Consider the following 18,220-nt stretch of genomic DNA (forward strand, 5'->3'; position numbering starts at 1 on the left):
TTTTGTCTAGAGAGTTGGAATAGTTGGCTAGTTTGTGATGAAAAACTTATGTTAATGCATTTGCAAAGAACTTCATTAAATATGATTGATTTAGGAAAACTTATTGAGTGTGTTCCGCACTGGAAAGACCAATTTTTTAATATTTGGAAATTTGACAAAATTCTACCTAAAAAATAGTAACTTTTTAAAAGCTCACTTTTAATTCCAAGAATTGTTTCTGACAGAATACTTATTGTTCTAATATCATATGTTTTCATATGACCTGATTTCGTATGACAACAGTACACAATGGGAAAATTTCCAAGATGCTACCTAAATTTATTGTCAGAAAAGAGAATGAAATGGTATTCTGCTTTTATGAAAAATAATTTTAGGAAACAGGCATTTAGTTTTAGATCCTAACGTGTACCTTGTGTTGACAGGCATTTAGTTTTAGATCCTAACGTGTACCTTGTGTTGACAGGCATTTAGTTTTAGATCCTAACGTGTACCTTGTGTTGTTGGTGTGAACTGCCACTACTCTCCGCTAGTCCACTCATGGCTCTCCGTCGTCGCCCCTGCAGTAGATTTCCTACTGCCTGTGCTCTAATTGGAGTCCAGTTTCAGAGACTGCTACACGCACTATCTTGGAGGAAGGATCATCTTCCAGTTTGACTGGCTTCCAGGACCCTGTTTAATTCTCCAGTGAATGCCAAAGGCCAGACACTCTGGTTTTGGGTAGAGGATTAAGAGCCTGGGAACATCCTAGCTTCTCTCTTACCTTTTGGGATTTCTTCTTGTTCCATGACAATGGCTTTCTGCTTCTACTTAGTTTTATTTTTTCCTAATGCTTCTAGGGAGCAGGGTTGAGAAATAGGTTTGGAGTTTAGTAGGTAAGTCATATATTTTTAATTGGAGTGAATGAAAAGTCCTGGGTCTGCTGTGCTGTACATGGTCATCTTTATCTGAAAGTATACTTCGGATCATCTATATGCATATTTATATATCTTCTTCTTAATGTGGTCTCCACTACCAGTGAAGACGACTACTTCTTGAGTATAATATGTATTAACTATTTATTTTCTCTATTAACTCCATGTTGTCTTTGAGGCTAATGTTAAGGAACATCCTAGGTACTTTGCTACAGTTTGGGAACTTTAGTTTTAAAGCTGTTTCTTTAAACCTTCACATCAGCTCTGTGTTTTTACATTCAGATGTAATGGTAAAGGTGCTTAGGGAACAAGTTCTCATATTCCTTAAGCTTTTCCTCATCATGCAGAAAAGTAGGCCACAGCAGAAATGGGAAGTGCCCCATTACAGTCAGACACATAGCGAAATAGGAGTTTTCTTCTTGGTATTCCACTAGAAATAGAGAAGTTGACTCTAAAATGGCTATGGGTTTCTATTAAAACCCATAATATATATGCAATATATATTTTTAACATGGGCTGTTTATTTTTTGTATTGTTAATTATTATGAAGTTGCTCAATAATTTTGATAACTGAAATATTTATAATCTTGGTAAAATATTTAAATTATGATAATGCTGTGGAACTGTTTCTTGAATCTATGAACATACTAAATCATCTGAGGAAAATTTGTAATAGATTTCTTTTTATGTAGTTCAAACTAAGAACTTTCAAATATGTTAATTAATTTTTTTATGTTCTGAAAACAGTTGGTTCCAGTATTTTATCACAGATAGATGTGACAGATTGTATTTATGGGGGTGTATGTCTGCATACATGTGTATAGATTGTATTTATAGAGGTGTATGTCTGCATACATGTGTACAGATTGTATTTATAGAGGTGTGTGTCTGCCTGCATGTGTACAGATTGTATTTATGGGGGTGTATGTCTGCATACATGTGTACAGATTGTATTTATAGAGGTGTATGTCTGCATGCATGTGTACAGATTGTATTTATGGGGGTTTATGCCTGCATACATGTGTACAGATTGTATTTGTAGAGGTGTATATCTGCATACATGTGTACAGATTGTATTTATAGAGGTGTGTGTCTGCATGCATGTGTACAGATTGTATTTATAGAGGTGTGTGTCAGCATGCATGTGTACAGATTGTATTTATAGAGGTGTATGTCTGCATGCATGTGTACAGATTGTATTTATGGGGGTGTATGTCTGCATACATGTGTACAGATTGTATTTGTAGAGGTGTATATCTGCATACATGTGTACAGGTTGTATTTATAGAGGTGTGTGTCTGCATACATGTGTATAGACAGATGCAAACTGGAAACTCACGAATTGCACTAAAGGATAATTTTTTTCCTTAAAACCAAATTATCAGCTGCTGTGGAAATGGGATTTTACTCACATTATGGTTTTATTTTGTGTATATTTTTGTACTACACAGATATAAGAAACATGAAATATAACTGCATTCAAAGTGAAATCATATGTTGTGATTTGCCATTTCAAAAAAATCCTCCTGTCTCTCACACCCACCCCCCCAAACTGGAGATAGCCATATTGCTGTCCTATAATGCCCTAGCTGCCAGGGGTACTCTGGCACATAGAGGTCCTCTACTTCATTGTCTGTATTCTTCATCCTTATTCTAAGATAAGGTAGACACTAAAGATATTACTTGTCCCCAAAAATGTTATTTAGAAAGAAGAAGCGACTTTGACAGTAAGATTGTGGCTGCAAATGCCAGCAAGGCTCAGCCCTGTTTTCTCTGCTGGGATCTGGCACGGAATGGCACAGTCAGCAACAACAGCAAGACTCTGTTGTGGGCACAGGATCAATGGGCTCGGAAGACTCCAGGAGCTTATTTTAGCAAAGCATTTAAAATAGGTTTCTTTAGTTTTGAAAATATAATCAGATAATATTATATATGTTATTCAAACATGCAATTACAAGACCGTTTACAGACAAGTTAACATAATATGTTCAATAGAAACTAAAGCTTTTGTATGGGCATTATAACACAGAAGGACATGTCCTCTCTGCTTTATAAAATTGATATTTACCTGAAACTGAGTGATTTGTAAAAAAAAAATAGGTTCATTGACATGAAAGAACAGAGATAAAAGAGCACAGGAAGAGTTGGAGTCTTGGAAGTTTGTTTAGACATGCCTAAAAACATTTTAAGCTTTAAATAACTAAAGTAGTGATTTTCCTATGATCAAATGGCATATAGCTAATGCTAATTAAATACTTTATTAGCTGCTTGATTTGTCGTCTTTAAATTCTTGCTTGTTCACATAGACAATCCAGTTATTCTCAAAAAGCATTTCACAAGTTTGTTCTTTTTGGATATTTGTATATAGTGGAGACATTTGATAACAATACATTCAGCTTTGGTATTTTTTCCCAGAACTGGAAATTCTCTTGCTAAAAGTGTGGTAATGAGTGAGGTGTGTAGATAGATATATAAGCTCTTATTCAGGAAAGTCTATGAATTATCAAAGTCTGGAAAAGAAATTAGATAAGAAGTTATTTATTAATGAGTACGTTTCTGCTTACAAGTATATGCTATATTCTGTGGACATTCTGAGCGTGGTGACTAGGGACTCTACAGTTTTCACTAAGCCATGTTCTCTTTTCCTTTTTGTGTGTACATGTGCACCCAAGTGTGCACATTTATGTGGGAGTGCACGCGTTTGTATAAGTGTGTGGAGGCCAGGAGTTGTCAGGTGTCTTCCTCAATTCACCTCCGTTTTTTGAGATAGGGTCTCTCATTGAACCTATAGATCATCGTTGTGGACAACACCTGTTGGTGGGCAAGCTCCCATGGTTCTCCTTTCTCCGCCACAGCAGAACTGGGATTCCAGGTGTGCTCCATTGAACATTCTTCTGTTGGTTCTGTAAATGACTCTCAGGTCCTCATGCTGATACGGCAAGCCGTTCATGGACCGGGCCAGTTCCCCATGGACATGGCACTGGTAATTCGTGATTCTTCTTATCATTTGCATATAGCCATACTCAATTGTTTTTATTTTGTCATTAATGTTAAGCATTTTAAAGTATTTGTTAGTATGTATTGTATCTTATATAGATTAGCATTTAGAGAATAGTTTTAAAAATGTTTTTCTCCCTTTTCTCTCATGGCTCTTTTTTAGTTTTTAAATATACACACACACAGAGATACACACACAGACACACACACTATGTTATTTCATCTGAGAGAAGCCATGTAGTGTTTGTTTTCTTGAGTGTTGTTTATTTTTTATCAGTTAAAAATATAAAATTTTAAGAAAACTATGTTCCTAACAATTTAGACTTACTAATTTTATGAGCTCTAAGGAAATTCTCCCCCCTGGGATGGTGAGCTAAGGAAAAAAGAGGAGACCCCTATTCTTCAATCTTTTCCTTTCTGCTCATACACTAATTAGTGCAACTGTTAGATTTCTGGAGCTGGTACTACTACTGAGCTCCTTGGGAGACAGTTGACCTGGAGAGTTCCTGTAGGAAGCTTGGAAAGCCCAGCGTGAGTGTGGGAAACTGGCAAAGCCATCACCTGTACGACCATGCTCAAGAAGAATGGCAAAGCTTTTCTTTGAAGTCCAAGTCTGAGTGTTTATGCACAGTTGATTGGCATGTACAAAGATTAGCAGCGCACAGCCTAAGACCACTCCCCTATAGCCAACTGTCAGCTACATTCAGAGGGACTAGTTGGTCCTATGCTTGTTCCTTCCCAGTCTAGCTGGAGTTGGTGAGCTTCCATTAGCTCAGGTAGACTGTTTCAGTGGGTGTACTCATCATGGTCTTGACCTCTTTGCTCATATTCTCATTCCTCCCACTCTTTAATTGGACCTTAGGAGCTCAGTCCAGTGCTCTGATGCGGGTCTCTGCTTCTGTTTCCATCAGTTGCTGGATGAAGGTCTATGGTGATATTTAAGATAATCATCAGTCTGATTACAGGGCAAGTCAAGATCAGGTCCCCTCTCCTCTATTGCTTAGGGTCTTAGCTGGGGTCATCCTTGTGGATTTCTGGGAATTTCTCTAGAGCCAGGTTTCTGCTAACCCTATAATGACTCCCTCAATCAAGTAATCTCTTTCCTTGCTCCCATCATCTCTGTCCTTCCTCCATCATGACTGTCCCATTTCTCAAGTTCTCCTCACCCCTTTCCTTCTCCCCTTCTCTTCCCCTTCCACCCTCCCTTCTTCCCCCATGCCAATGCTCCCAATTTTGTCAGGCAATCTTGTTTGTTTCCAGTTTCCAGGTGAATCTATAAATGTTTTTCTTTGGGTTCACCTTATTAGGATCATGAACTATAGGCTCAATGTCCTTTGTTTATAGCTAGCATTCACTTATTAGTGAGTACATACCATCTTCATCTTTTTTGGTCTGGGTTAACCTTTTGGGATAGTGTTTTCTAATTCCATCCATTTGCATGCAAAATTCAAGAGGTCATTACTTTTTATCACTGTGTAGTACTCTAATGTATAAATGTGCCACATTTTCTTTATTCATTCTCCTGTTGAAGGGCATCTAGGTTGTTTCCAGGTTCTGGTTATTACAAATAATGCTGCTAGGAACATAGTTGAACAAATGCTTGTGTAGTATGATTGAGCATCTTTTGGGGGTATGCCCAAGAGTGCTTTTGCTGGATCCTGAGGTAGGTTGATTCCCAATTTTCCGAGGAACCTCCATACAAACAATGGATGAGTGTCCCCTTACTCCACATCCTCTCCAGCATAAGCTATCATTGGTGTTTTTGATCTTAGCTATTTTGACAGGTGTAAGATGGTATCTCAGAGTTGTTTTGATTATGCATTTCCTTGATGGCTAAGGATGTTGAACATTTTCTTAAGTATCTTTTGGCCATTTGAGATTCTTCTGTTGAGAATTCCCTGTTTAATTCTGTACCCCATTTTTAAATTGGGTTATTTAGAATTTTGATGTCTAATTTCTTGAGTTCTTTATATATTTTGGAGATCAGTCCTTTGTCTGATGTGGGGTTGGTGAAGATCTTTTCCCATTCAGTAGGCTGCTTTTTTTTTTTTGCCTTATTGACTATGTCCTTTGCTTTACAGAAGCTTCTCAGTTTCCAGAAGTTCCATTTATTTATTGTTGCTCTCAGTGTCTGTGCTACTGGGATTATATTTAGGAAGTGGTCTCCTGTGTCCATGCATTAAAGACTACTACCCACTTTCTCTTCTTTTAGGTTCAACGTGGTGAGATTTATATTGAGGTCTTTAATCCATTTGGACTTGAGTTTTGTGCATGGCGATAGATATGGATCTATTTTCATTCTTCTACAGGTTGACATCCAGTTATGCCAGCAACATTTGTTGAAGATGCTTTCTTTCTTCCATTGTATAATTTTAGCTTCTTTGTCAAAAATCAGGGGTTCATAGGTGTGTGGATTAATATCCGGTCTTCAGTTCGATCCCATTGGTCAACATCTCTGTTTTTATGCCAGTACCAAGCTGTTTTCATTGCTGTAGCTCTGTAATAGAGCTTGATGTTAGGGTTTGTGATGCCTCCGCAAGTTCCTTTATTGTATAGGATTGTTTCGGCTATCCTGGTTTCCTTTTTCCTTGTTTGCGTCAGGTTCTACAGATTTGACCAGAGTGCATCCATTCCATTTTCTTCTGCCTGTTCACAGTTTGCAATGTAATAAAGGTTTATTTATTTAGGGGGTAGACTCACGAAAAAAGTAGTTATCAGCAGTTTTCTGTGTGAGTGGGGAACCTTAACTGCATCCAGCAGACAAGGGGCTCGTGCACACCCCTATGTCTGCATATATAGTACCCAAGACCATGCTCAAAGTGGGCCAGCATTCCGAAGGCCATTGGCTGAAGTAGCTCCCCCAGCACCCCGCACCATTTGCTTACTGTCATTATGTGAACATTCCCTCGCAGTCTCCAATGTGTTCTGTCTCCATACGTGCCCTTCAAGTTTGTGCAGCATGCAACTCAAGTCAACGTGTGTAGGAAGAGGGCTAGAAGACATTCACAGCAGCTTGGGAATCTCCAAGTGTTATTAAATTAAAACTGTAAGTGTCATCCCCCACCCAACCTCAGTTCTTTGGAAAAACCAGTGTAACTCAATAGCTCTCAGGGAGTGATAAGGAATTATTTTTTTCTACTTTATTCTCTTCCCTTCTCAGTGACTGTCCCCCTGTTAAATGTCAGGCTGTCTCAGATATTTTTCGAGCTAATGAAGTCTCAGGATGAATAATGGGGATTTCTGAGCAACCATTCCTCTTTTTCCAGGGTTTTGATTGGCTGAGCAATAGTTATTATTTCCTTTCAGTTACTTTTAAACTTGCTAATGAAATAGTGTCATATAGCTATAAAGTCCTATAATTCTTCTAGAGGACTTTATGTTAAAGATTGTGTCCATGTTGAGAAGACCATGTAATCCCGCTATTTAACTTGCTACTTAATCCTCAGAACCTCAGACATGCTGTTTAGTTGATGCTCTCTTTTGATGGAGCGTTTAGAAAAGAATAGTACATTTTAAATATCATCCGGTCATGCAGAAATGCTTGTTGAATTTTAACAGTCTTCTTTCGCTGGACCCAGAACCACCATTGTCCTTTTTTTGGGTCATAATTTCATTTGGGGCCTAGTGCTAACAAACAGCCCTCCCTCCCTCCCTCCCTCCCTCCCTCCCTCCCTCCCTCCCTCCCTCCCTCCCTCCCTCCCTTCCTCCCTTTTTTGTTTGTTTTGTCTTTTGGTTTTTTAAGACAGGGATTTTGTTCATGTATTTTATGCATGTGTGCTCTACTTGCATTTATACATGTCAGAAGAGGGTGTCGGATCCCACTATAGATGACTGTGAGCTGCCGTGTGGGTTCTGGGAATTGAACTCAGGACCTCTGGAAGAGCAGCTAGTGCTCTTAATCACTGAGCCATCTCTCCAGGCCCTAAGGGTTTCACTTTATAGCAGCCCTGGGTATCTTGGAACTAACCCTGTAGACCAGACTGGCCTGGAACGCACAGAAATTCTCCTGCTTCTGCCTCTGGAATTAAAGGTGTGTGCTGCCACTACTGGCATCTTGTTCTTTCTCACTTATATTTCATTATGTCTCTGGAAGAAGGGTTTGTAGAGGATGTGGGGAAATCACTGGCATCTTGTTCTTTCTCACTTATGTTTCCCTGTGTCTCCGGAAGAAGGGTTTGTAGAGGAATGTGGGGAAATCACTGGCATCTTGTTCGTTCTCACTTATGTTTCCCTGTGTCTCCGGAAGAAGGGTTTGTAGAGGATGTGGGGAAATAACTGGCATCTTGTTCTTTCTCACTTATGTTTCCCTGTGTCTCCGGAAGAAGGGTTTGTAGAGGATGTGGGGAAATCACCACCGGCATCTTGTTCTTTCTCACTTATGTTTCCCTGTGTCTCCGGAAGAAGGGTTTGTAGAGGAATGTGGGGAAATCACTGGCATCTTGTTCTTTCTCACTTATGTTTCCCTGTGTCTCCAGAAGAAGGGTTTGTAGAGGATGTGGGGAAATCACCACCGGCATCTTGTTCTTTCTCACTTATGTTTCACTATGTCTCCGGAAGAAGGGTTTGTAGAGGATGTGGGGAAATCACTGGCAAGAGGATAAGAAAATTTTATTGAGGAGAATTTTTTTTTAAAAGCAAAATTGTTAAAAAGAAATATTATATGGAAGATTTGATACATGGATTAAAATATTTCTTCTTTGAAATATATATTTAAAAATACCTCTTGAAATTTCTGTCTCTATTATAATGTATCAGTAGTACAAATATGTAGATTTTGTGCTTTTTGAGAATGGTGCTGTAGAAAAAAATGATGGTATCCCAAGATATAGATGACTTTTGTCCGTGTTTGAACACAATCACCTAGAGTTCAATTTGTATTATTTTTCTGATTTTAAGGGCTAAGGAGAAAAGCATCTGTCTTTCAAAGACTCTTTGTAGGCAAGCAGTGAGGCTGAGTAATTGCAGACGCAGCAATGAGATTGCTCGAGACAGCTAAGGGGCAGCCCACGTATCCTGCTGACGCCCAGACCTTAGGCGCTGTTTTCTCCGTGAGAGAGCGAACATTCTGTTAGCCGAAGACAGTGCTGAAGTTGTCTTCATGGAGTCAGACCAGAATATGCGTCATGCAGGGACAGTTGGTGTCAGTTTTTAGCTTTGTTTTCAGATATATGTATCATGCACAATGGGTCTCTTTCTTGTGCGGTAAAATCCAGGAGTCATGTGAAAGTACTTTTGAAGGTTTCGAATTTATTTTTATAATTATTTAATGTTTTAGTTTTCTAGGTGCTGGGATTTCAGGGTGGACCACTGTACTCAGCTCTCCACGTTTAGATAAAATATGTTCCATCTGTCTTGAGAATGAGCTGGTAGTATTCCAAACAACTCTCCATAGTTTGCACTGAGCTGTCTTTAGGAGAAACTGTCTAGCAAAGGTTTTCTTTGGACTGTCGCTCTTCTGAATTTTAGTTTTTGAAGATGCTTACATTTTCTTCTCAAGAAAAAAAATTTTTTCTTTAATTCTTCCTTTCTTGTCTCAAGCGATACAGTTTGTTCTACAAATCGGAGCCAGTCAAACCCTCAAATTGCTCCTAAAATACAACAAACTAGAACAAAGTATTTTCATTAGCTGGGAGACTTAAGAGGTTGGTGTTGGGCTGGAGAGATGACTCAGCGTTGTAGAGCACTGGCTGCTCTTCCAGACATCACAGTTTCTGTTCCCAGCACCCACATTGCAGCTCACAACTGTCTGTAACTCCAGTTCCAGGGGATCCATCAACCTCACACAGACATGAAGGCAAAAACTCTAATGCGGGAGAAATAAAAATAAATACAAATTTTAAAATCACTTAAAAAACAAAAGAGGTTTATATGTTTGAGATTTACTCATTGAAGGCACACTTGTGACATCTTTTGCTACCATAGAGTAGTATCTTAGAAAGTTATGAGTGTATTTTTAAGACAAGATACAAATAGAGAAAATTGCAAAAATTATATTTTAGATAAGCTATTAATTACATAGTATATTTATTTTACCATAGTATGAAATGTCCCTATACTTATTTTACTTAGTAAATATTGAATATTTTGTGTATTTTTGGTATTGGGATATCCTGACCAAAACGACAATCTCTACTAGTAAAATTCATGCTTTAGTATATGAAGACAGATGATAAGTATGTCATTTCTGAAATGTCATAGTTTTTTAATTGTCATAATTAGATGACTGCAAGTGACTAAAGACATGAAAAGATGAGCAGCTTAACTGAGAACCTGTACAGAAGATGCAGTTGACTTGCTTAATAGGGTGGTCAGGCCCCGCCTTCTTGAGAAATCCAGAGCAGGGCAAAGACTTGAAGAGTGTCTCTAAAGGAGGGCTGGGGTGCCCAGCACTTTGTGTCCTGGTGTGGAGGGGTCAGGAAGGGAGGGCAGGACTCCTAGGCTACACAGTGAAACCCTACCTGATTTGCCTAAAGAGGAAAGTAAGAAAAGGAGGGTGGAAGATATAGTAAATAAGAAGGGAGTTTGATAGTAAGCTGTCGATTGGAATGACTGAAATTTTCTAGGCTTTAAAATTTGGAAGAAGCAAAATATACTTTGGGGAAATTGGTTGTTTTATTTGATATGAGCTGTGTACTCAGTTTGGTTGTATTTTATCATTAGTTAACATTCTTTTGAAAAATAATTCTATTGAACTTTTATTCTTTTCTTTTGGAAAATTCTACAGATCTTAGACTTCTTACAGGTTTTTAAAAACGACTCTTGATGGGTGTGTTGGCACACATTTAATTCAAATCCTAGAGAGGTAGAGGCAGGTTGATCTCTGTGAGTTCCAGCTTGATCTACATAGTGAATTCCAGGACATCCAGGCTTATGTAGAGAGACCTAACTTAATTCTAGAAGAAAATTTTGTAGATGATAATGGAGATGAAGAATTGTGTTACCACATATCCCTAGACTGTCGTTTAAACCGAATGATTGAGAGCATAACTGTCCTGTCTCTTTACTCAGACCTCAAACATCGCCTTATTCATATTTTATAGAAGTCATTTGGAATGGTTTAGATGCAATTTTTCAAAAGTATAATGTTAGCTTTTAAATAACTAGGTTTTGACTGTAAGGAAACTACTGTTTTGTCTTTATTTTGGGAGGTAAAAGATTTCAGACAATGAGATGGGCCATGTTTAGATTATACGTTAAAAGAACCAAATTGGATTTATACTCAGTGTCTAACCAGCTTCTTAGTTCGCACAGTACTTTTTCTTAAAATTATGAATTTCCATAACACGTGTTCCTTTTTAAATTTTTTGGGGTAACATTGTCTTTTTAGATTAAAAACATAGTTAAACACCGAAAAAAAGTTACAGAATGGGCTTGTTTCGTGATAAAAGCTAAAGAGCAGAATTATTAATCAGTTTTAATGACACCGAATTCTGTCATTTTCAAAGGAGTATAATTTCTGTAAGGGAAGTGGTTTGTAAATTTGTAGCGCTCCAGTATTTAGTATAGCGACCAGAAATGCCTTGAATCCAGATTGTCTTTGGCTCAGTGTTGTGAAGCCATAATCAGCTAAGTACCGTAATCCTCCTCAGGGTACATTCTCACTTGACCTGCAGCTATATACAGCCGCACAGAGACAGCGTCAAAATAACCTGGCCTTTCGCGTCCCTCGCTGCAGTGTTTTGTGGCTTCCTCCTTGAGTGAATGCTGCTTAACTTTCAGTAGTTGAGGTTTGTAATAAAATGATCGCAAGCCAAGAGTCTTTCAAGCCATCTGATTAAGGATGGCTCCTGGGATTTTGCTGGGGCTGGAAGGATTAAGAGAAAGCACTGCCTGGCGTAATATTGATGTGTTTTCGTCAGCCTGATGACTCTTGCCCGACAGATGTGCATTGGTAGAACTAAGGTAAAAATAAAAATGCTAAATATTATTGTGATGTGTAAACATTTTTCATGCTTTTTACAAATATAAATCGACTTGTTCCGCTTTTAGAAGAGGAGCTGTATGCACGGGACGTGTATACTGCATGTTCCACATGGTCACAGATTCATGATGTGCCCTAGTTTAAGAGCTTTGAATTTTGACTTTGCAATATTTGATCTAAACTATATAGTCAGCTTTAAAATTGTATTCGTGAAGTATTATTTTCATTCAAATTTGCAAAATCCATGTTTCATAAAGCATTTAAAAAGATGGAGGTATCGTTTCAAATTTTGGAATTTTTCATGCATAGTCTTTTATTTTAAAATGACAGTTATTGAATGTAAAATGATGGTAGTTTCTTGTTTTTTATTTTTTAATGTGACTCAATATATTTTTTAATAAAATAGTTATTAAATGATCTTTACCAATAAGATTTTTTATTGGAATATATAGCTAGTGCTAAGTTGTTGTACTGTAAAATTCAAATTTATATAATGACATTCAGTGTCACTAAGATTCTTAAAAGTTTTCTATATCATTAGTTAAGAGTTAAAATTATATTAAGACTTATCTTTTCATGCATTATTATCCTTATAAATGTTTTCATATGTCTTCTGCCCTATTTTCAGAGATTTGATATTAACTGGTAAATATGGTCAGTATTATTCTGGTATCATTACCACAAGCCAGTGAAGAAAGCCAATGGAAATTGTAATAATAGCAGGAAAAATTAATATGCAATATATAAACTGAAACTGCCTCTGGGATATTAGAAAAGTAACGAATTTGAAAAAATATATTTTTTGGCATTTTTCTCATCCATCACCATGGTTTTCCAGACATAAAGTTTTAAATAGTTAACATATTTCTTACTCAAATTATCATGCATAGTTAGATAAAGATTTATAACGGAACATCAGGCGCATTGTACAACAGAGTATTTAGAAATAGGCTGGGAAGTTTGTCTGCCTGACTAGCAATTCTCAGCAACCGAGACAGAAATGCTGCACTGTGCGGCAGGTAGACATAGGATCTCTCAGATGTGTTTTCCTGTTAGAGGGCTGACTTTACTTTAATACGGTCATACAGGCTTAATACTGAGAAGTAGCTGAGTAGAAACAGGGAATTTAAGTATGTGCTGATATGATGATATCAGGAAATAGGAATAAACAGATGGAAGTGGAAAATTGGGAAAAAAGTGTACTTTTGGTTCTTAATTTCTCAGAATCTTTGAATGATTAACTCAGAACTTCCTAGGTGAATTGCTTTAAATTATGATTTATGGTTGAATGTTATTATATGCTTTATTACCCTTTTAGAGAAACATACACATTATCATTTATTTTGCTTGTCATTTTTTCCTGAGAATAACAGAAACTAAGGCTTATTTCATAAGCCTTTGTGCAGGCAACGTCCAGATTAGACATATCTGTGCAGTCTCGACACCAATGTGCAGATTAGACATACTTGTGCAGACTGGACACCAGTGTCCAGATTAGACATGTCTGTTCAGTCTAGACACCAGTGTCCAGATTAGGCATATTTGAATTTTGATGGAGTTTCTTTAGTTCCTGAAATTTTAAAATTTAAAAGACAGTATGTATGAAATGATTCATGATGTACTTAGTAGATATTTTCTTTTCCCAAAATTAATATGTCAGAGTAACTGATAGTAGATTATTTACTTTCAAGAATCTTACAATTGAATGTTACCTGACTTGTGGTAGAGTTTTAATATACTAAAGTGTACTGTAATACTTCAAGTTTTATTTTAAGCATCAGGACCAATAATGCTCCCAATTTCAGATTTCAACCACTATTCCACCTTACTTAAGTCCAATAGAAAGGAGCATATATACCATGATTCAGATGCCTTAGGGATATTTTATAATCTCTACAACAAAGTGATTACTAGTTTAATATTGAATTTATGTTTCCTATAGAATGATTAGAAAAACAGCTGTTTTAGCCAAGGACTGACTGTTTATCTTTCTTTGGGAACTGAATTCTATAATGGGAGGTAATTTTTTTTTTATTTGTTGTTTGCAGTTAGGATCCTCTGTTAAGATTATTTACCTTATACTTATTTTCAAAACTTTCATATTGTTTCCTCAAGGTAGGAACAAATTGTTTTAAGCATGATTTGATAATATTCTGCTGGAAATCCATAATACTTAAAGCTTTTGTTAAACAAATTAGCTTGATGAAGCTTTGGTATTGATGTTATAAGATTGTACTTCCTTAGGATCATTCTGCATGATGATAATTGGGGATAATAATGTATTCATTTACATGTTCCTAATCAATGATTCAGTGTGCAACTAAAAGAATCTGTTAAGTGTATAATCCAAGTCTCTTATTTGAAAATACAGACTCTCCGAGATTAGGTGCAATAAGTATAACTAAGAAATTCAAATCCTGTATCTACAGTATAATTTTCATGATATACACTTATCATCATGGGTTTTTTCTTTAGTCATTTGTATAAAAATAATGCCCAGAGTAAACTGACTGTTCTATACTATGTACTTGCTTGCACGCCACATCTGCATACCCAGGCACACAAACACGGTGTTGTAGGTGTTTTTTTTTTTTTTTTTTTTTTGTATTTTCGAGACAGGGTTTCTCCGTAACTTTTTTGGTTCCTGTCCTGGAACTAGCTCTTGTAGACCAGGCTGGCCTCGAACTCACAGAGATCTGCCTGCCTCTGCCTCCCAAGTGCTGGGATTAAAGGCATGCGCCACCACCGCCCAGCTTGTTGTGTAGGTTAATATTATAATATTATAGTATTTTAAACCTATGTTTTCACAAGACAAAAGACAAAATGATCTGTCTACCTAAATATATGCATCCACCTGTCAGTGAACCTGTGAAGTGTAACTTGCTAAAATGTCATCTCATTGTCTTTTTCTCTGGTTTCTAGGAAAAGAAGTCCATCAGTGTCCAGGGATCAAAATCGAAGATACGACCAAAGTGAAGAGAGAGAGGAGTATTCACAGTATGTCCCTTCAGACAGCACAATGCCTAGATCGCCATCAGATTATGCTGATAGACAATCTCAACGTGAACCTCAGTTTTATGAAGAACCTGATCATTTAAATTATAGGGATTCTACCAGGAGAGGCCATAGACATTCCAAAGAGTATCTTGTGGATGACGAGGATGTGGAGAGCCGAGACGAGTATGAAAGACAGAGGAGGGAGGAGGAGTACCAGGCGCGCTACAGAAGCGATCCGAATCTGGCCCGGTATCCCGTAAAGCCTCAGCCCTATGAAGAACAAATGCGGATCCACGCGGAAGTGTCCCGAGCACGACACGAGAGAAGGCACAGTGATGTGTCTTTGGCAAATGCTGAACTAGAAGATTCTAGGATTTCTCTGCTAAGGATGGATCGATCATCAAGGCAAAGATCTGTCTCTGAACGGAGAGCTGCGATGGAAGATCAACGATCCTATTCAATGGAAAGAACTCGAGAGGCTCAGGGACACAGTGCTTATCCACAAAGGACCACAAATCATAGCCCCCCCACTCCCCGGCGGAGCCCTATACCGGTCGATAGACTGGACATGCGGCGCGCCGACTCTCTGCGGAAACAGCACCACTTAGATCCCAGCTCTGCCGTCAGGAAAACGAAACGGGAAAAAATGGAAACCATGTTAAGGAATGATTCTCTGAGTTCAGACCAGTCGGAGTCAGTGAGGCCCCCGCCACCAAAGCCTCATAAATCCAAGAAAGGAGGTAAAATGCGCCAAGTTTCGCTGAGCAGCTCCGAGGAGGAACTGGCGTCCACACCAGAGTACACGAGTTGTGACGATGTTGAGATCGAGAGCGAGAGCGTGAGTGAGAAAGGTAAGCTCTGCCACGCGTGCCCTGCAGAGTGAGCCTTCCTTCCGGAGCTAGTTCTGCTTATTCAAGTATTTTAAAGGCGTTGGCCATGTGAGAAAAATCCTACAAGAACAGCGTGCCTTGTTATCCTTGTATAAAAAGGTCGTTTTTAAAACGCCTTCTTGAGTTTCGTGAAGGCATCCTTGCGTTATTAGAAGGCATATGTACACAAACTTATTAGTTCTAGCTTGAAAAGTAACAGCTTTTGTGTTATTTATAAAAGTAGAAATGTGTTCATGATAGAACACTCGTAACATTGCTCAAGGTATTTTAAAGAATGAAACAGCACCTTACCCCTTTCCTAAGAAAGAACTGCTGTTGTCCCTAGGTTTCAGCCCCTTTTCTCTGAATGTAGAGTTTTCAGATTTAAAAATAGTATCATACTCTAAATAGCTTCGTGTTTTTCAATTGCTGCCATATAGTCTTATTTTCAAGTCATTTAATATTCTTTAGAAACTTAAATGACTGCACTTTGTTCTATCATAAGAATATATCATGATATTTACTTGTTTGAGGTATAGAAATTTATTCTAAATGTTATGTAAACAATATTGTCTTGATCTTCTTTACTTATAATTTTTGCCTGCCTCTCTCTCTCTATGTGTGTGTGTGTGTGAATTTTTGATTTTATACTTTAATTCATATTTTATATTTGCTTTCCAGAAAGGTTCTTAGCATTTTCTGTGCTATTTTCACATGTGCTTGAACTTTTTGTTTTATATCACCCAATTTTTGTCTCCCGAATGGGCCACACAAATACCACCTCTCATTATCTGAATTTTATCTAATTTTATTGTGATATGAGTCATCTCTTCATCCCTTAATTCTTCCTATCTACTTCTTCTGGATTTTCTAGTTTTCTCTTATTAATTTATAAGTTGTTTTTTGTATTAGAATTTGTCTCTAATTATCTGTTATTTTGTTAAATTTATTTTCTGTTTGGATGGTTGTCTATTAATTTCCTTTGATCATTTGGAGATAGCATGCTTAGTACAGCTACAGTTGAGTTTCCTTTGTTGATAGTATGCCCATCCTTAGACACTTTTTATTCGTATCCAAAATCTATTAAGTAATTAGATATATATGTTCCCCTTAACATTATTTTTAACCATTAATTTTTTTCCCTGGAATTTATTTTGGTATATAATGAAGTATATTAGATTGGTGAGTATCTGACATGAATTATTCATGTCAACTTCTGCTTTTCCTTCCTTCCAGTTATGTCGTGATGTTTAGCGGATTGTCCTTTTCTTTTTTAGAATAATCAACAGTAATAAGTAGAGGAATCCAGGTCATATAAAATTATAAGTCATATAAAATTTATATAGTGATTTTATACTGTAGCATAAGTAATTAGAAAATACAAATCAAAAGTAGTTTTTACCTATAACTAAAACTAGAAAATGTGATTAAAAATAATTATCAAAAAACATGATGGTAATTGCAGGAAATATGATAAAATTTTCCTCATAACAAAGAAAGAAAAGAAATTCTTTCCTCTTACTATGCAGCAAGACTAAATACTACAGTGAAATGTACCGGGCTGTGTCATGAGGTTGATCGCAGCCGCAGTCTCACCTGGGGTTTCCAGTGCCCTGTTTTATAAAGCTAACAGCTGTAGGAAAATAGCCAGGTGTTGTAGGGAGACGTCACTTGACTAGACACAAACCAAGTAAAGTAATTCCAAGTGTGGCTTGCTAGAAAAATGGACAGATCAGTGGACTTGATGTAGTATTTTAGAAAGCCATGAATAATACTGTCTAAAAGCACTACTGTGCAAAAGAGGACATGAAATTTTAAACAAATGTGTCTGGGAAATACACATACAATGGAAAAATTATGATACAACTCATTTCATAATTGTTACTTTCAGTTGTGGTCCTTGAGAGAACTGAGTTAATAGAAGTGTGACTTCTAAAGAGAACTGTAGGTCTCAGTCAGTTTCATTAAAGAATATGTAGAAATTTCAGTTTCATTGAAAAACATGCTTTAAGTATATTTAATAATGGTGATTTTCCACATTTTTAGGGTATTTATTATGAAAGCTTGTTTTTGGTGGTTTGGTTCCTATTCCCTCTAGTTTGCTTATTCTTTGCTAAAATATAACATCTTCATTTACCAAACAAGAACATATTTTACCAAAACTCACAGAGATGCTTCACTGTAGAGCCTGGAAGAGTCTAGGTGACAACATGCAGGGCTATTATGTACTATGGTTCTAAAGCAGTGACATTAAAACTCCCATAAATTAACTCTGTGCTTGTTAAACTTATACATAATACAGATGAGCACAAGTTCAACACGCATCATACATAGGAAGAAACTTCCTGTCACACTATGCTGTCTTCTAACTTCTCTCTACAGGGCCCTACTTATTGCTTACCTAACAGTTTGTTTTGCAAAGTACGATTTCTGCTAATAGACACCTCATAGGCACAACCATACTTTCAAGTTCAGTAGAAGAAACAGAAGTAATTAGCTTTTCCTGTTGCATGGTTCTTAACAGT

At 37.2% G+C, this 18,220-nt stretch overlaps 1 protein-coding gene across 40 annotated transcripts in view; it reads left to right on the forward strand.

Moving 5' to 3' along the window:
- Rims2 (regulating synaptic membrane exocytosis 2) overlaps nt 1-18,220 on the forward strand; it is a 377,964-nt gene that overhangs the window by 144,699 nt on the left and 215,045 nt on the right. For all 40 annotated transcript variants that reach the window (XM_057791762.1, XM_057791764.1, XM_057791769.1 and 37 more), the window contains one exon: nt 14,752-15,677. In XM_057791762.1, coding sequence (XP_057647745.1) covers nt 14,752-15,677 — 926 coding nt within the window. The remainder of the gene's footprint in view (nt 1-14,751; nt 15,678-18,220) is intronic.

The sequence above is a fragment of the Chionomys nivalis genome, chromosome 17, assembly GCF_950005125.1.
Source record: "Chionomys nivalis chromosome 17, mChiNiv1.1, whole genome shotgun sequence".
Lineage (NCBI taxonomy): Eukaryota > Metazoa > Chordata > Mammalia > Rodentia > Cricetidae > Chionomys > Chionomys nivalis.